The 19,334-nt window shown below is 54.3% G+C and overlaps 2 protein-coding genes across 2 annotated transcripts in view; one reads left to right on the top strand and one right to left on the bottom strand.

Annotated features, from left to right (window-relative positions):
• Positions 1-13,405, bottom strand: part of DAG1 (dystroglycan 1) — a 61,193-nt gene extending 47,788 nt beyond the window's left edge. Inside the window, exon 1 of the mRNA XM_067303291.1 lies at positions 13,343-13,405. The gene's annotated coding sequence lies outside the window, so the exon portion shown is untranslated. The remainder of the gene's footprint in view (positions 1-13,342) is intronic.
• A 930-nt stretch (positions 13,406-14,335) lies between these two features.
• MST1 (macrophage stimulating 1) lies at positions 14,336-19,233 on the top strand. The gene is made up of 18 exons (XM_067303292.1): positions 14,336-14,387; positions 14,718-14,862; positions 15,084-15,196; positions 15,319-15,433; positions 15,562-15,698; positions 15,789-15,909; positions 16,021-16,139; positions 16,260-16,425; positions 16,550-16,680; positions 16,761-16,863; positions 16,956-17,092; positions 17,400-17,435; positions 17,536-17,647; positions 17,752-17,829; positions 17,956-18,102; positions 18,248-18,354; positions 18,788-18,927; positions 19,072-19,233. Exons 1-18 carry the CDS (start codon positions 14,336-14,338, stop codon positions 19,231-19,233), a joined length of 2,121 nt encoding a protein of 706 aa, XP_067159393.1.
• The last annotated feature ends 101 nt before the right edge of the window (positions 19,234-19,334 follow it).

Here is a 19,334-nt window from a genome sequence, read left to right as displayed (position 1 = left end):
GACAATATCACGGGGTTTGCTTGCCCACGGAATGTACCGATTTTGTGACATCCCTGGAGATCACCCTTATCAACATACTCAGCTACAAACACCACACTCTGCTCAGGCTTCCACTTTCACAATTAAAATTTAGCTCCAGAAACTCAGGCTCAAATTGAGGCAGCACAAATTAAGCAGCAATTTGGGGCTTTGGGCGAGATGCATCGACATCTCAGACGAGTTCTTAACACAGCCAAATTCATTTTAAGTGACAGGGACAAGAAAAACAAGTTTGCTTGCTAAATCCACATTTAGTTTAGCTGGTCATATAAGAAACAACATTTTAATTCCAGATTATGTTTTTGACGTGGCCACATCAGACTTAAGGCCAGCATTTACTGAGATCTGTTATACAGGTCCTTAAAGTTTCACCCACCTGATTAAAGCAAACCTTGGAAAGAGCAAGTTGTCTTGAGTCAAGGACTTCAAGAGATGAGAAAGCTACAGTATTGCCCTAGCTATTTCTCCAATTTATTAATTGCCCTAGCAAATAATCAAGAAAAAAAGTGCTCCTCTTTGGGTTTGAATTTGTCCTCTTCTAGTTACTGCCTCTTTACTGAGGAAAAGCTGAAGATCCTCTAACATGCCAGAATTTTCTCCTTTTGACAATACTTGAACCTTGGTGTCTCATGTCTGTTTCTTTAGTTCATTAAAAAAAACAAGAAGAAATTTTTCACCTTCCTCTGGGCACTTTCTCCAGCTTGCAAATCATTTCTGGATATCCTCTGCATATTCCAATTGCAAACATTGTTCAAAAATGTTCACACAAAATCTAGACACAGTCCTAGAGTAGCAGGTCTCAAGTCTGTATTCAGAGATCATCCCCTTCCAGTACCTGCTCAGGGCTCTTTGGATTGTCTCCAGGCACTCCAGCCCTTTCCCAAAGCATGCCTTTGGGAGCCCACATGGAGCTCTATCCCAAGAGGTCCTAAACCCGTTTCAGAGTTGTTGCTTCACAGGACAATCCTCCATTCTGCAGACAAGACAGACATTTCCTATCCTCCCTACAACTCTGCATTTTATTGGATTAAATACATTTTGTTTGAATTAGTCCAACGTATCAAGCAGTGCACAGACCTCTGTGTGATCGCTTTTAAGTCCTGACATGAAATATTCAGCCCCTATTCCCCGCTGACTGCTGCATTTACTGAAGGCGATTGAACAGTGGCTGACTTGGGCCTTACTTGACATTTCTGTGGAGTAGCACTGAGGCACACTGAGCCATCTCCTTCTTGCCATCCAATGCAATAACTAGTATTATTGCCATTTCGTGGCACCTAGAAGTGGTTTCAGACATGATCTTGCAAGTGACATTACAGCAACATAAGACCCCATTATATAAAGACTTTCATAATTTACGACCAAAAATGCTTCAGAGACAACTCGAGGAGAGCAATCTAGCACCTTCCAGCCCTCTTGTCCCACCTGCCTACACTCTCACTGAAGATTCACCTTAGCTAGATTCATCAAGGTAAAAAACAAAACAACCCCACAGCTTTCTCCTATTTACATTAATATTTTGTGTTTGCTGTTATATAAATACTGCTATTCTTAAAGGAGACTTAGCTTAAGTCTCCTAATCACCTCACCTGTCATCAGTTCCCATTCATTTCACTTATTCTAAAGGGCATGACTACTAGAAAACAGTTTCTTCTAATCTGAGGGACTTTGGTGTACAGCCCATCCATCAAATAAGCACTTATTGTGATGTGCGAATAATCTTACCCCATATGTGCAATCAAGGATTTCAGCTATAACTTCTACCCCCACAGTGCACACTTTACAGTTATGCTCTCATCTCTGACACAGTGAGATGCAATGCATCAAGCTTCCTTTCTACTCTAATGCACTCTCCTATTCAATGTCCCATTGAACGATTTCAGGAGATCATGCAATACAGGACCCACAAGCAGCACGACTCAGACGGCTCCTCCAATTGAATTGCTGTACTTTCTCCCTAAATGACACTTCCTCCTGGGACAGATGTGCTCTAACCTGCTGGAAGACGTGCATCAGCATTACAGTCAGCTTCACAGGCATTTTAAGCTGGTGTTACTTCCAGAAGTATTTCCACACCTCCTCATCTTGCTCCTCTCTCCCCTTTGTGCCAACGCAAGCATTGCAGCCCCAGAGAACTGGAACCAAAACATATTAAAGAAACCCAGCAAAAAAACAAACAAGTTGGTTTGCACCTGGATCAGTTTCCTGGCTGGATCTGTAAGACCACTTCTTTCCCTTGCATCAGCACAAGTGAAAGGCAGGACCTCTTCTTTCAGCAGCACCAGCTCAAGCTCACCGAGAAGCTACAGGATAGCTCTACTGCTGTTCACAGAAAGGAGCCCATAGAGCACCTTAGGTTTAGACCCTGTTAAAAACCATGCTAAGCCTTGCAAGAGTACTGCACAAAAATCACCAAAGAAAACCTAAGCAATTCCAAGAGATAAAGGGGAAAAGAAACTGGTTTCAGCGGGACATCTCCCATTCATTTCCCACTATTGTCCTGACCAGCATCTAAATGGCACATCCTGATAGCGATGGCCACCTCCCACAGGCAGCTGCATCCCGGTAGCATGCACCATGGCAATTCCCTCATAGCAGATGGCTCTGAGCGGATCTATTCCACATTAATAGTCCACTCGAGCACTTCTGGGCAAACTGCAGCAAGCAGGCAAGTGACCTGACACAGGTTTCTTTTCAGCCACTAAGCCACTTTAAAAGACATCTAAAAATACATTAAATGCTTTTCTCATGTGACTTTTTTATGCAAGGAACTGCTCTAAAGCCTGCCAACAGCAAACGGAACGAGACGCTGCCTGCAAGATCTCTTTCCTACAAGAACACTCTCCACACCGTGAACTTGTTTGGGCAGCGCACAGTCCAGAAGACCAGTCTAAGATAAAGACCTGAAGCAATATGCAGTCTGCTCAGGAGCATTAACGACAGCTGGAACACCTTTTTCTCCAAAGGGCAATGCTTCCTTTCAGAATCACCACTGAAAGCAGTAGTAGTAGTAGTTTGGCATTGTTGCTGCTCCAAAAGGAGCATTAACCATTTATACCCAGAAGAGTTCAAATGTAGACTCCCCCCAACAAAGCCCAAGGAAAGAAGAAAAATAACTTCCCAGCTCTGGTAATACAGATAATTCCTTTCCAGTGAGGATGGGTAGCTGAGGTAAGCAGGACAACTATTTGCCTTTAAAAGTACTCTGGAAATCAGCTCAGCAGGCAGCTACCACAAGGCCCAAGCAGGAGGAGAGTGGCCACTTTAATTATTTCAGCTGATCCTCAGGACCATTTCTTTAAGGTAGATTTCCATCACCAGGTTTCCCAAAGCAATGTCTTTGTAGCAGCTGGCAGGACCCTTCCTCCATTCCCAGCAGGGAACTAGGCAGCTTTTGTGCCCCGTTAATTTGAAGTTTAGACCAATACGCTCACAAGCTTCTGTACATGACCAGGGTCAGCTTTGAATCGTTAACGTGCACAAGTTAACGTGCTAGGAAAGGAAAACAGTGTATATTCCCGCATCAATTCAGACTGCAGAGCTGAGCCATCTGCTTCTATTAATACTGAGGCTTGCTTTTATTCACTGTGAATGAAACACCTAGCCACATGCTTAACCAGCTCATTGCTTCAGCTGACCTTCTCCAGTTGGCACAGCTGAAATAGAGGCCCAAACAGGTAGTACTTACAGTCAGAAGCACAAATCTCACTAACAAGACTCACGCTCTTAATAAGTTGCTTCTGAAGAATCGTATCCATAAACACTTACATAGGGGCTTAATTTAGCCAGCTTGAATTCCCATATACAGCCAGAAAATAGGACTTTTCCCCCAAGTGCTCAGCTGGGGTGACCAAGCCACACAGTGTGCCAGTCCAAAAGAGTGTAGTGTCACCACTCGGACCTCCTGACACTCACAAGAAAGAGCTTTGCACCTAACCTTGCTTTCTGTGATCTCCCTTATGTTGGTGGTAGACAGCTTTTCCAGCCAGATCTGAGCTGACCCGCTCACCACAAAACACACAGGTTCATGTGGCCAAGGGCAGAAAGGGAGAGAGGGCAGAACTTCCCCTTTCGGCAGTATTATGATTTTAGCTTAACTTCAGAAAATCGAATCCTAGATTTCACTGCCTGCTCTGTTCTTCTGTTCTCTGCTTTTCTTTACCAAGCAGGGGAGAAGCCACATCAAGTGATCTCCTGAAGAATCATATCAAGTCACTGGTTTTCAACCAGCATGTCAGACTGTGAGCAAGAAATCCATGAAAGGTGAAAAAAGGATTACCCTGAAGCCAGCAGGATTAAGTTTGCTATACAAAGTTATGCACCTCCAGGGGAAGCTTCAGCAGTCTGCAATTCAGGGAAAAGAAAAAGACTGGAAGATGCTGAGCTAGGTCATGCAAGGGCAAAGCACACAGCACCAGGCTGCAGTGTGGAGGTCTGCAGGAAACGGCATCTTCCTGTGACCACCAGACAGTATCACAACCCCTCTCCTCTGGGAAGCCTGCAGGCCAGGCATATTCGACTGCCAGACTAGGCTGAGCTGGTGGAGCTGCATCCAGCTTGTGCAGCAAGAGTCACAAAGTCACCTGCGTGCCATGTACAGCCCTACCTGTACCAGCAGGTCCTGGCTCCAACCTACCACAGCCCTGCAGCTGCTCCCAACACAGCTGGGGCACAGGGCAAGCATGGGGAAGCAGAAGGTGGAGGAGAGCTGTGGCTACATGGTTTCCAGGGATGAGGAATGTGAAAGCCTGTTTGGCTCACATGCTGTGTTTTGGGGAGAAAAGCAGGCTTTGATGTAGCAGCACAGAATTAACATGGTAGAGAGATGGAAGAGGAGGTTATGACTCCAGTTTCTAGAAATAAGGGACATGAAACACTGAGATACTGGAGATGGGATACTGGTTTGAGTAGGAGGCGGTGACTGAACATTACCACAGGTCTGGAATACTGCTTCTAGACACCAGGAGTTTGTCCACCTTTGATCTAGGCTTTTAAGCAAGCCTTTTCACGCCTGAATTAGCCGGAGTAATCACAAAGTACTTCACTCCTCCATGTTAAGTAGATAGAATCACATACAACTTTTTTATCCCCGCTTATCACCGCTACAACGTATTGGAATACTGATGCCTTCTCAAAGGCTTTAAGTCCACAATATACAATTTTACACCTTTGCCAGTAACAAATTAATCCCTTTTCATGTTAGCTTTGATTACAAAGTTTTTATAAGGCTATGAAAGTCCAACTATTATACTTTTCTCACAAACAGCTTACTAACAAGGGTATGTGGGGGTATGCAGTATGCAGTACTGTTACAACATGTTGCTTTGGTTTCTACTGTACATTTCTGAAGGGGATTCATATTTATTCTTAGCAATGGTTATTCTTACAAGATGAAACTTCATAGCTCTCTAAAGGCTGAAACCTGACAGTCAAACAAAGTTTTATTCAAAGATGTGATAAAGTGTTTCCTGAAGGATCAACTAGCACAAGGCTGCTGGCATACGAAGGAATGTAAAATACGGGCTTCCACAAAGACCGTCTGAAGCACTGCATTCCCCACACAGAGTATATGAAGTTTGGCATTTTTGCTAAACAGTTCACTCTGGAGGAATCAAACTGATATTGTGCAAACATACACAGCACTGTGGTACAGACCTTTATATTAGATTACATACTGTTGATCCAAATCACTTCTAGTGACTTCCATATTACTAACAACAACAAAATCCAGCCTGAAAAATCCCTGATCTGACCTAGATGCATGGCTAAAATAATAATGCTTACTACCCTATTCCTGATGCTTTATTCCTCACATGATGATTCCTCAAAGATCTGCTTTGTGAGCATACTCTCCAAAACTTGCAGGAGCACTTACATACCCAGTACAATAGCTTTTCTGTTCACAAACTCGACATGACAGAAGCTTTAAACGAATTCAACGTGAGAACTAATGAAACCAATGATACAGGTTGTTTACATCTACTAAACTCAGTTGTTGGCCGTATTGAAATTGTACTTTTCAATATGTCAGAAAGCACGTGCTACTGTATAGCATGCAAGAGAAGAAAAAGATGCTGAAGATTTTGGGAGAGGGATATGCAAGAGATTTGGGAATTTTAGGAAAAGTACAGGAGGAAAATGTCCCTTTGAACCAGTGTAGTCCCACCCTCACATGCAATCGGTGTTTAGCCAGTATCTGTAGAGGTAGAACTCCAATTTGTAGAAAAAGAGACTTGGCTGCCTGACTTCTAGACTCTGGGCAATAGAGATCTCTGCAGAATAGACCAGCAACTTCTCCCTGAACAGCAAAGGTTCCCATTTCCTGCCCCCCCCAATTGAGAAGCTGCTTTGTTTTCTGAACACTGCTGTACCTTCCTGATGGGATTCTGCAGTTTAATTCAGAGAAGATCTTAGAATAATATTTTATCCTCTAATGCAGGCCTCTCAGACACTATTACATGAATTCCACTGGAAATACTTTCTTCAGGGTGGGAAAACACTGTGCATGTTCTTTCACATGGGAATCAAATAACTCCTATAGCACAGAGAACTCAGGCACTCAACAGATATCAAGGCCTGACTGGAAAGTCTAAGGGACAGACATGCATAGGGACCAAATCATTTCAACTTAGAATATTCTTATCATTACAAACCTAATGTCAAAATCATCACAATGTCAGCTTTCCCACTAGCATCAAACTCTGTAGCTGTAAATTCATTGCAAGATTATCTTATTATAAGAACCCCTTATCTTTGAAAAAAGCAAAGTACCTTATCCTCAGAGGAAGATGATCTTGGAAGGAAGATCTTTTTCTTAGAGAAAGGAAGACATCGCTCCAGAGCATTCACTATCTGCACACAGTTATATTGCTTTTCTGCCTCCTGTCTCAAAATGCCTCTTGATACACCCCTAGCAGTTGACACCTGTGAAAGACCTTCCTGATAGGGAATAACAAAGATAACAGGAAAAATCTTACATTACATTTCTACACCATTAGTTCAACTTCTGCAATGTTTGGAGAAGGCCTGGTGGAACTCTTCCTTGCTGTGAAGGATACTAACTCTCTATTGACAAGGAGCAAGAAGTCAGCATGAGGAACCTCTCAGCTGGAGAACAGCACTGGAGGGCTGTTTTAGAGAATAAGTTTAGGGGAGACTCACATACGTCATACAGGCAAGACTCAGCAAATATTTGCATTTTGATTAAAGAGGTATCAGAACAGCATCCTGAAACTCTGAACAACTGAGCACTAGAGACAGGGATCATTTCTGGCATCTTGGTCCCTCTCCCCTGTAACTAAAAAGCCCAAAAGAAGCCACGTACAGCAGGAAATCCTTTTGGGGACTTATGAAAGCTTTGGGAAGAGCGGCATTTCCCAAAGAGTCTGAAAGAGCCCATTTAGGGGCTGACCGAAGCCTATTTGATAGGCATCAAGCAGTACCTCTATAGCAAGGAAACAGCTGCATAGACAGCCCTGACACTGTATGATCTTGTGTTGCAACAGTGGCATGAGACACTTTCATGTCACCTGTCATAATTCAACATGATTTCCACTCAGGTGAAAAACTGCTGGTTCAAACTGTAGGTCAACCTTTTCTTACTTTCAAGTTCATCCAAAACCAACCCCTAACCCTTGGGGCTCATATCAAGTGACCAGTAGTTATCTGCTCCTGGAAACCCTTATCAAAATTACTGAATGCCAATCCCCACCCATCAGGAACATGTCAGAAGATTAAGCTTTCTGAAGTCTAAATGTACAATTCAACTCAAAAAAAAAAGAAAAGTGCCCAAAAGACCCAGTGTGAATTCATAGCCTATGAGCATTCAACACTAGCATGACCTATAACTATGTTAGAGTAAAGTAAAATCTCTCCTGTAATCACTTTTTCAACCCCCAAGGAGGGAGCGGAGGAATGTCACTTGTCAGGTCCTTAAAGAGAAGTATTTTAAAAATCAAATATTTCATAAAGAGGTTTCTAAACCAATTTGTTGGATAGCTGTGAGGAGCCAGGATCCAAAATATTTCTGTAGTTGCCCATCTGACCCTCTTATGAATTGAGCCCTTCTCAGCAAATCTATCAGAACATACAGATCATATGCATTAGTCATAATAGTGACCCTGAATTTGCGTATTCATTCAGTATGTTCTGATAGATTTGCTGAGAAGGGCTCAATTCATAAGAGGGTCAGATGGGCAACTACAGAAATATTTTGGATCCTGGCTCCTCAAATGTTGCAGCTAGGCCACAAAACAAGAAAGAAAAAAAAAAAAAGAAAGCCCAAAACAAAATGCAGCGCTGCTCACCTTTAGGTTCAGGACAAGTTCTACCATTGTTTCCAAGCTTCACCTTCCCTGCATGTGAAGGGCTGCTGGAGCCGATGTACTTTGAATCCCATCAAGAATCACCCTCCAGCCCTGCAGGCCTATAGGATCTCTGCTGGCCAGTGAAACCATGCAGATACTCAACTCTGATGAAGAAATATCTGTTATAGCTAAGAGCACAATCCTGTGAGATAGTGCTGCTGATATAATGGCTGCCTGCCTCCAAGGGCTTGGTCTGATCCCCTCCTGACCAGTTTCCTAAGCCAGCAGAGTTGGGGGGGGGGGGGGCTGGAAGGGACAATTTTAGCTGGATCTGTTCATCAGTGCATCCATCAGCTTAGCACCACAACTGGCTCTTGGGATGTGGCAAGAGGGCACAGCGAAAGCAGAGAAGGAGAAGAGCCCATTTAAGAGCAACAAGCCATAAGACTGGCTCAAGCAACTGCACAGTACTTCACCTCGAACTAGCTTACCAACTCTCCAGCACAAGGACCATACCCACCTCTCCCTCCTTCTCCAGGTTGGACTTTGCTTCCCCTCTACACTCACTTGCATGGGCTCTGGTGTTTTTTAGATCCTTCTGTGAGAAGATTCCAGTTGCTAACTTGCAAGAACTTCACCCAGGAAAAAAAAAAAATCAGCCCAGCAAAAAGACTGACAAATACCATGGCCACAACCACGCACGTGGAACTAGGACCTTTCCTCTTCAAAAGCAGCAAGCTGTTACATCAGCTGAGCCATCCTACACAACTCTACCCTCTGCTGCTCACTGCACCTCACCCTAAGCCATCAAAATTGCGTCAGTATTGGGGCTTGCATGGCCTGCAGGGACACAGCTTAGGAAGCCATACAGCAGAAGATTTATTTTTGGTAGAGTTGGGGGGGGGGGGGGGCTGTTGCAAGCCCATTGCAGTTAGACACATGCAAGGGCCACTAAAAGGAACTGCAGTAGCACATGGAAGCCCAGCAGCCCCTTCCTGCTCTTGGATCCCAACGCACTGCTCAGAGAAGGTATCCTGGACATGGAAGAGCCACAAGGCTGTGGTACTGCTATCAGCAGAGATTCTGGGGAATTTCCTAGCACACATCAAGCCTGGCTTCCAGAAACCAGCACTGCCAGGCTGAGGTGACCTTGAGCAGGACACAGTGTGCAGGAAAACAGGGTGCATTTCTAGGGTGTATTATATCATTTGTGCCCTAGCTAATAACTCAGGCAGAAGCTACCATCAGGCAAGAGGCTTTAATTTTAATTCACGCTGTGGTTTCAAGACACAGGAAGCCCATCTGAGCAGGTCACCACTGACAGAAGAGGGAGGCCTCCATTTCCTCCCCACACCCATAACAAACCCATGCACTCCCACCGCTCACCTTGCACCGTCTCCTTCTCATCAGACTCCTGTGCAAGGCAGAACAACTCACAAACCACGCAAAAGAACAAGGAAACTTTCTGCTGGGTATGCAAGCAATCTGTTTATGGGTCCAGCAAGTGCCAGTGCAAGGAAGAAAGTGGACCTGCCTGGCAAAGGGAGTTGGGCCACCCTCTTTTTGACAGGGTTGAGCTGGTAACATCAAATAAATACAGCCATCCTTCCCACTAGCAGGAGAAAGCTTTCTTCCAGAAGAGCTGAACCAGAGACAGTCTAAGCCAAGGGATAAATGCAAAAAGAGACACGGATAAAAAAAGGTATTAGATTAGAAAGTGCATCTACCTAGCTTATTCAGGTAGGTTATTACATTAACTTCTTTTCCAGCAGCACTTTAATAGTTTGCTAGAAACTTATTCAATCTCACAGAACAAGCCCTAAAAGCACAGATTCTTTGGGTTGATCTTTTATTTTTCACAGTTTAAACATGGTCACAGTCCCCTGCAAACTGGGTTTAAGGTACAGAGCTCTTCAGACTGCACAAACATCCTAAAAACAAACATTTTCAGCATACCAAGATCTTTGATATGCTAGGTCAATCCAATTGTGTGTTTATTTGTATTTCACCCAGGTCACCACTGAAGTATTCGGAGCTCGAGGAGCAACAGCTACGTGGTGTCACTACCAGACTAGTAAAGCAACCTGCATAGGAGAAACAAACTACACTAAGCCTTGGAAAGTAGGGAAGTCCTGATACATTGCAGATCTACACAAACCAGGACTGTCTGTCAGCTGTAGCAGCTGGAAGCACAGCCTCTCCCCAAACTGCTTCAGCAAGAAACCAGAAGTAGTAGGTAGACAGGGAGTACTGTACTCTTCTCTCTTCAGACCAGCATGGGCAAACCAGTCTTTAAGGCAAAAGCCCTCAAGTACATCTCTTCTCAGAGCCACACCACTGGTCACAACCATGAAGTTGGGCTTGTCAGCTGCCCACTCGTACTAATCAGGAAGCAATGCTCCCTCCAACATCATCCCCTCACCTTTGGAGGGTAACTCAGCCAGCAAAAGACATACAAGAATTCCTTCCAACCAGCAGTCCACGGGAAGAGAAGTTACAATCAGATCTGCGCCCACTCTAATCGTGCATGTTAGAGTTCAAGCTAATGAGTAGTTTCACTGTACCTGTCAAGCGCCCACATCCATTTTTCAGAACAGCGAAGCCCAGCACGCTGGACAGTGAGAGATGACAGTAAAGAGAAGTGGACAAACAGCGCTGGGCTTCCCACCTGACCTCGCAATGAACATCAGGCATTTCTAAGAGCAGAAAATTGCCTGTGGTTAACAAAAACCATACAAAATCTATTGGTATACAGCAAGATTCAGAACAGATTTACTGGTATCAGCCTGACAACTTTTTCCAACTCATCAGGCCTAATACTAACAGTTAACCAGAATTTGCTTTGCTTGGACAGGGCTTAAAGAAAGGGGCATTTCTAAGCTAATATGGCCCATAAAAAAAAAAATCCTAGTTATGCAAGAATTTATGCCAGCTCCCAGAGAAAGAAGCACAAATTCCTGTAGCAAGAAAACAGTGCAACTTGGAATCAGCAAGGTTTTGCTGATTATTTCTCTGAGTAAACAGTGGTGTTCCCAGCACTTCAGTTTACTCTCAAGCTTCTCCCATTGGCATACTACCCTATATTTAGGACAGAAGAGTGCAATGACAAGCATCGGGAAGAATGAATAAGTGGTTTAGGATGCTTGGAATAGCAGCAGAGACTGTGCAAAGAAACCTACACTGAATTAGAAACTATTAAACTGAGAACTCCAGGGGCAGAAAGGAATCCATGAAACTAAAAATCTTAAGAGACAGCATTCCACGTATAAGTTAAGTAAAAATTTTCCTTAGGAGCAGTATTCCAAAGGCAAGAGATGCTAGTGCTCCCATCGTATAACAGCAGTGGGTAATGGAGAGAAGTTCCTGCCAGGAAAGGCAGAGAGAAAATAGGTGAATGCTTGGTCTTTTTACGCAAAAAAAGGGTTTTAGTCTCATTTTAGAGAGTTATATCAGTGCCAGGTTCTCAAGCCTGAGAGTCAAAAGCCCTAGGACCTTAGGAAGCACCCCACCAACCCTGTCAAATTCTACCTGCCCGGTTACCAAGCTCCCAAATCCTCCTATCTTGAACTTCCAGACATGAGGGGCCACTAGAAGCCAAGATCAGAGTAAACCCTAACAGCATTTACAGGGAGTTTGCTACCAGGGGGCAAACCGCAGCACCCTCGTTTCACAACAGCTTCATACGAATTGGCTAAATTCAGATCCGCCGAGTTGAAGGGCTCACAGTTTAAAAAAAAAAAATAACAACAACAACAATAATAATCAGACTAAGGGTGAGCCATTTTACAGCCTGTTACTTCTGATGAGCCAGGAAGGCTAAAATGACCATCCTGCCTTTATTCCTTTCTGAGCAACAGAATTATTTAATTAAAAATTTAGTCATCTGACTGAAAATAAAAGTTTAACTGTGGCTCTGTTACGCCCTAAACAGCCTCTACTGTGAGTCAGGCTCAAAACAGTGAGACCCAAGGTCAACTCTCAGAGCCCAGAGTACTCCACAAAGCTCCCACCGAGATTTGTCTGCTTCGAAACACAGACAAAACATGAAATGTAGTTCTGCCAGTCCAACTTTGGATTGCAAGGTGAACATACCAAGCAGCGTACAAAATCCGAATTCTACACACTACCTGAAAATCCACCTGCACTTGTATTGAGCCAAATCAATCCCAACGAGCAGGGAGACCCAAGAAGATTTCCACACGTCCTCTTCTGACATGAGCACTATTGAACACAAAAGTCAAGCCTATTCCTGGCGCCCCAAAAACACCCAATCCCGTCGGAGCACACATACAAAAAGCAAAAAACAAAAAAAAGCCGGGGGGGGGGCGGGGGGAAGGAGAGAAAAGGGATATTCACAAACAACCTCCGTCCACTTGCAGCATCTGGACGGTTCCCACCGCCGGCATGGCCCAGGCAGAGCTGCGGGGCAGCCCCGCGCCGCGCCCCAGCAGAGCCAGCCCGGCTCGGCCCGGCCCCAGCGGGCTCCCCGCGCCCCGAACGGCGCCCGGCCCAAAGCACCGGCGCCGGTTTGGTGCAGGGCGGCGGCGGGTGCCGGGACCCCAGAGCAGCAAACGGGCCCGTCCACGGCGGCCGGCGGGCCGGCAGGCAGGGCGCTGCAGGGCGCAGGGGCCTTCCCGCCGCGGAGCGAGGCCCGCCGGCGGCCCCGCCCGCCACCGGGAGGCCGCAGCCGAGCGCGCCGGGGCCGAGGCGGCAGCGGGCCGCCCCCGCGGGGCCGCCCCGGGCACCCACACCCGGAGCCCCAGGCCTGCCGCGCCGCCCAGGCCGCGGGCCGCTCCCGGCCGCCGCTCCGGGCCCCAGCCCGCCCGCCCGACCAAGGGCAGGGCGGCCCCGGCAGGTGCCGCCGGAGCCCCGCGCCGCCGCCGGGCGGGAGGCGAGGCCCGCGCCCGGAGCGCGGCCCGCGCCGCGGCGGCCGGGCCCGGTCCAGCCCGGCGCGGCGCGGCGCAGAGGCCCGCCCTCGCGCGCTCGCGGCCCCTCACCGGTGCGGCGCCGCCGGGCCCGGAGGCCGCTCCCCGCCGGGCTCTCGCCGCCAGCGGCCGCGACGTACCGAGCGGGCGGGCGGGCGCGGAGCGAGCGCGACCCCGCGCGGGCACGTACCTGGGGGAGGGGCGGTGCGCGGCGCCTAGCAACCGGCGGCACGAGCGCGCCGCGGCCAATCAGCGCGCGGCTCCCGCGCGGCCCGCCCCGGTCGGCCCGCCCCCCCGCGGGGACACGCCCCCGCCCCGCCCCACCTGGCCGCCCGGGGCCCCGCCCCACACGCCCTGAGGACGTCCCACCCGGCTCCGCCCTCCCCACTGGCCCGCCCGGCCGCCGCCGCTCCCTCCTGGCACCGCCCCAAGCCCCACCTCGCCCGCCCCGCACCTGCCGCCGAGCCCCGCCCCCTGCCGCCGAGCCCCGCCCCCTGCCGCCGAGCCCCGCCCCCTGCCGCCGAGCCCCGCCCACAGCCTTCAGGCCCCGCCCACGGCCTGCACCCCACGTGCCGGCCCCGGTGGTGGCGGGGGCTGCACCGGGGCCCAGCGGGCACCGGGGCTCCTGCGCCCACCCTCGTAGTGCCCCGCCCCGGACTCGGTCCTCCCGGCGGCACCTGCACGCGAGTAGGCCACCGGCTGCAGCCCTCGTGCCAGCCCGGCCCCGTGCCCACCTGCACTGCTGGGCCGCCGAGAGGGCCCTTGCTCACCCTGCTGCCGCCTGCCCCTCTGCCTGGCCCGGCCGTTGTCCCCACCCACGTGGGGCGCAAGCAGGGCTGGCCCCTCACGGGTGCCCACGCTGGCCGGCTGCACCCCGAAGAGGCCCCAGGGTGCTGGGGCTCCCTCCGCTCGTCCTGTCCCTCCTGCTGTAGCTCCTCTCTTGGCCCGCGGCCCAGAGGCAAATATTTGCCCTGGGCCAGCAGTAGGGCTTGACCCTGCCACGGTGCCACCCCCTGGTGACTGGGCTTGCGCAGGCCAGGGGACGCGGCGGCCGGGCCAGGGACAATGCAGGCCGCGCTGGGGCTCCTGCTCGCCCTGGCCATGGCCCTGGGCTCAGGTAGGCACCCCAGGCAGGGCCGGCGTGGGGCTGGCGGCCATGGGGCAGCAGAGGGCCCGGACAGGCCTGGCAGCTGGCCAGGCGTCTGTCCTGCCTTCCCGTCGCTGCCCCCATAGCAGCCGTGGGGCTCGGGGGGGGGTTGGAGGACTGTGGCAGGTGCTGAGCGCCCTGTGGGGCAGGGATCTTGTGCTCCAAGGGGCAGGGATGCTGTGCCCCGTAGGACAGGGGTCGCGTGCTCCGCGGGGCAGAGGTCCTGTGCTCCGCGGGGCAGGGGCCTGGTGCCGTGCTGTGCCGCAGCGGGAGCGCTGAGCTCCCTGCCGCGCTCCCTAGGCCAGCGCTCGCCCCTCAACGACTTCCAGCGCCTGCGAGCCACGGAGCTGCTGGCGGCGCCCGCAGGCCCCCTGCCGCCGCCGCCGCCGGAGCGGCGCCCCGTGGAGCAGTGCGCCCAGCGCTGCGCCGCCAGCCCGGCCTGCCGGTGAGCGGGACGCGCCGGGGGTGGGCGCTCGGGGTGCCGGCCGGGGGGCTGCTGCCGCTCTGCAGGCTTGGCTGCGGCGCGTGCGTGTGTGCACGCGTGCTCGCCGGGGGCCCTTGGCGTGTGCCCCCCCCCCGGCAGCGCTGGTTGTGCCCCATGGCCGTGTCGTGGGTCGGGGGTCCCAGCCCGCATGGCGCGTGCCAGGCTCTCTCTGCGCCTCCCAGGGCCTTTCACCATGACCGGCAGAGCCGACTGTGCCAGCTGCTGCCCTGGACCCAGCACTCGCCCCACGTCCAGCTGCAGAAAAACATCCACTACGACCTCTACCAGAAGAAAGGTGGGCCGACGCCACGGGGCGGGCGTGAGGGCACCGCGGGCCGGGCGCGGGGGCTCCCCGCCGCCCACGCACCCGGCTCGGCTCGGCCCCGCGGCCGTGACGCGGCGCCCGTCTCTGCCCAGGCTACCTGCAGGAGTGCATCGTGGCGGAGGGCGCCGGCTACCGCGGCACGCGGGCCGTGACGGAGAAGGGCCTCACCTGCCAGCACTGGCGAGCGACGACTCCCCACGACCACAGGTGCCCCGGTGCCCGCGTGCCCTCAGCTGCCTCGCAGCACCCGTCGGCGGCGCCGGGCGCGGGTGGCACCGGGCGGAGGCTGTGCCAGGCCTGGCTGGCAGCCCTCCTATGCACCCCTTCGCCAGCAGGTTCCTGCCCTCCCTGCGCAACGGGCTGGAGGAGAATTACTGCCGAAACCCCGACAGGGACAAGCGGGGCCCTTGGTGTTACACCGTCGACCCCAACGTCCGGCACCAGAGCTGCGGCATCAAGAAGTGCGAGGACGGTGAGTGCCCCGTACTGGGAACGCTCCCCCCCTGTGTCACCTCGCTCGGGCTGCCACTGGCCAGCCTCTGAGACCCGTCGCTCCGGGCAGCTGTCTGCATGACCTGCAACGGGGAGGACTACCGGGGCTCCGTGGACCACACCGAGTCAGGCACCGAGTGCCAGCGCTGGGACCTGCAGCACCCGCACAAGCACCCCTACCACCCAGACAAGTACCGGCCCCCGGCCCCGGCGAGCGCGCGGCTGCCGCACCAGGGCTGTGTGCCGGGGCGGCGATGCCACCCGCTGCCACCCCCAGCCTCTGCTCGCCGTCTCTCACCCAGGTACCCCGACAAGGGCCTGGATGACAACTTCTGCCGCAACCCCGACGGCTCCGAGCGGCCCTGGTGCTACACGACAGACCCTGAGCGGGAGCGCGAGTTTTGCCAAATCCGTGTCTGCAGTAAGGCATCGCCGAGGCCGAGCCCAAAACACCCCGTGACGGTGACATGGGGTGGCTGGAGCCAGGTGTCTTCGGTGCCAGCCCTAACCCCGCTGCTCTGTCCCTTTCTGGCCACGCAAGCAGAGAAGCGCCCGCGGCCCGGCAACGTCACCACCGGCTGCTTCAAAGGGAAGGGCGAAGGCTACCGGGGCCGTGTGAACGTCACTGTGTCGGGGGTCCCCTGCCAGCGCTGGGACGCCCAGACGCCCCACAAGCACCACTTCGTGCCCGAGAAGTACCCGTGCAAGTAGGGCCGGGGGGGCTTTGCCCTGGGGAGGGATGCGGTCCGGCGCTGGGTGCCTGCGGGGCAGAGGCGTGGGGCAGGCGGTGCGGGCGCCCCACTCAGCGCCCCCGCTGCCCTCCGCCGCCAGGGACCTGCAGGAGAACTACTGCCGCAACCCCGATGGCTCCGAGGCCCCATGGTGCTTCACCACCCGGCCCACCTTGCGCGTGGCCTTCTGCTTCCAGATCCAGCGCTGCGCTGATGAGCTGGGTGCCCAAGGTGAGGGGCCCCGGGGGGCAACCGGCGGCCGGGGGTGCTTGGGGTGCCTCCGGGTACGAGCTGTCCCTGCCTGCCCCCAGACTGCTACCACGGCCACGGAGAGCTGTACCACGGCCACATCAGCAAGACACGCAAGGGCATCACGTGCCAGCAGTGGTCGGCGCAGAAGCCCCACGTGCCCATGTGAGTGTGCCCCCCAGTGCGCACGTGGGGGCTGCCAAGGGCACCGGGGAGCCGCCGCGCGGGGACGGTGATGCCAGCTCCCGTCCCGCCAGGATCTCGCCCATCAACCACCCCGAGGCACACCTGGAGGAGAATTACTGCCGCAACCCCGATAACGACAGCCACGGCCCCTGGTGCTACACCATGGACCCCCGCACGCCCTTCGACTACTGTGCCATGAAGCCCTGCGGTGAGCCCCCGCCCCGCTGTGCCCCCTCGCGGTGTCCCTGCCCCATGGCCCGGGTGGGCGCCGCTGTCCCACCCCGGGGTGCGTCGCCCTGGCGTGCAGCAGCTGCCCACGATGGGAGCCCCCGTGCCCCCACCCGTGCCCTGCCACGGCATCACTTCTGCGCCCTGGTGCTGGCACTGCCCCAAGGCCGGCGGCGGCGTGCCGCTGCCCTGTCGGCTGCGGCCATCGCGGGAGCAGGCGGGTGCCCCTCACGGGACACGCTGCCCCTCGCCTGCCCCGTGTCCCCACCTGTGCTTTCTTTCCATAGCTGGGGACAAGGTACCGTCTGTCCTGGAGAACGCAGGTATGGGCCTGTGGGTGCTGGGTGCTGCGTGGCGGGCAGCGGGGCACGCGTGCAGGGGGCCGGGCAGCGGGGCCCCGGCTCACGCCCGCCCTGCCCGCAGATGCCGTGGCGTTCGAGCAGTGCGGCAGGCGGGACGAGCGGCTGCAGCGAAAAGGGCGCATCGTTGGGGGGCAGCCCGGCAACTCGCCCTGGACCGTCAGCATCCGAAACCGGTGAGCGGGCGCCCACGCTCTCCACCAGCGCCCACGGCGCAGCCTGGGGCAAGCCAGCACGCCCGGCGGGCACCGCTCACGCCGTGGCCCCTTCCCACCCGCAGGGCCGGCGTGCACTTCTGCGGGGGATCCCTGGTGAAGGAGCAGTGGGTCATCAGTACACGGCAGTGCTTCTCCTCCTGGTAAGCCACACCACCAGCACCACGCGGCACAGGGAGCCATGCTCAGCTGGGATCCCCGAGGGCCGGGAGCATGGGGGTCCGGGGCGATGGGAGCCTGGTGGGTGCCGTAACGTCCCTTCCCTGCAGCGACGCGGACCTGTCAGGCTACGAGGTCCAACTGGGAACTCTCTTCAAGGACCCTGGCCCTGAGGACCCCGATAAACAAACCATCCCCATCGTCCACATTGTGTGTGGCCCCTCCGAGTCCCACCTGGTGCTGCTGAAGCTGGCGAGGTGAGCAGGGTGCCCCGGAGGGGAGGCCGGGGGCAGAGGACGGGCCAGCCCTGACCCTGGGGCTGCGCTGCCCGGCCTGGCCCCATCCGTCCCAGCCACGGGGGCACCGCCTGGCGCCATGGCCTGCCGCGTGTCTCTCTCGCAGGCCGGCCGTGCTGAACAAGCGGGTGGCTCTGATCTGCCTGCCGCCTGAGCGCTACGTCGTGCCCGCGCAGACCGTGTGCGAGATTGCTGGCTGGGGGGAAACCAGAGGTACCCGCGGTGGGAACCCCACCGCCTTCCGGGCATCCCTGGCCCGCAGCATCCCCCTGCCCGTGGCATCCACTGCCCATGACATCCCCAAGCCCGTGACATCCCCCTGCCCACGGTATCCCCCTGCCCACGGCATCCCCCACCCACAGCATCCCCTGCCCATGGTATCTCCCTGCCCACAGCATCCCCTGCCCACAGCATCTCCTGCCCATGGTATCCCCCTGCCCACAGCATCCCCCTGCCCACAGCATCCCCCTGCCCACAGTATCCCCTGCCCATGATATCCCCCTGCCCAGAGCCTCCTCTTGCCTATGGCATCCCCTGCCTGCAGCATTCACCCACCCATGGCACCCCTGCCCTGCCCATGGCATCCCCCTTCCTCAGCATCCCCCTGCCCATAGCATCCCCTGCCTCGTGCCCTCCCTCCCTGCAGGCACTGCGGACGGCTCCGTGCTCAACGTGGCCAAGCTGCCCGTGTGGTCCAACGCAGAGTGCAATGCAGTGCTGCGTGGGCGTGTGAAGGAGAGCGAGCTGTGCACTGCCCCACTGCGTGTCAGTGTGGGGGCCTGCGAGGTGAGCTGGGCCAGGGCCGAGGTCTGGGACAGGGAGGCAAGCCGGGATGAGACCAGCGGGACGGGGTCATCAGGCCATCTCAGGGAGCCTGTGGGCGCCGCAGCTGGGGTGGCGTGGAGTCACTTTGCTCTCTTGCTCCCTCAGGGAGATTATGGGGGGCCCCTGGCCTGCCTCACACATGACTGCTGGGTGCTGGAGGGGGTGATCACCCCATCCCGCGTGTGCGCCCGGACCGACCAGCCTGCCCTCTTCATCCGTGTCTCACTCTACGTGGACTGGATCCATAAGGTCATGAAGATGATCTGAGCTGGACAAAGGGTGGCCGGATGGGCTGCCTGCTGCACCCAGGGCAGCCCGGGGGCGGGGGGGGGCACATCCCTGCTCGCTTTGCCCTGGAGGTGGCATGT

The sequence above is a fragment of the Apteryx mantelli genome, chromosome 12 (assembly GCF_036417845.1).
Source record: "Apteryx mantelli isolate bAptMan1 chromosome 12, bAptMan1.hap1, whole genome shotgun sequence".
NCBI classification, from domain to species: Eukaryota; Metazoa; Chordata; class Aves; order Apterygiformes; family Apterygidae; genus Apteryx; species Apteryx mantelli.
This window is presented reverse-complemented; position numbering and strand designations above follow the sequence as displayed.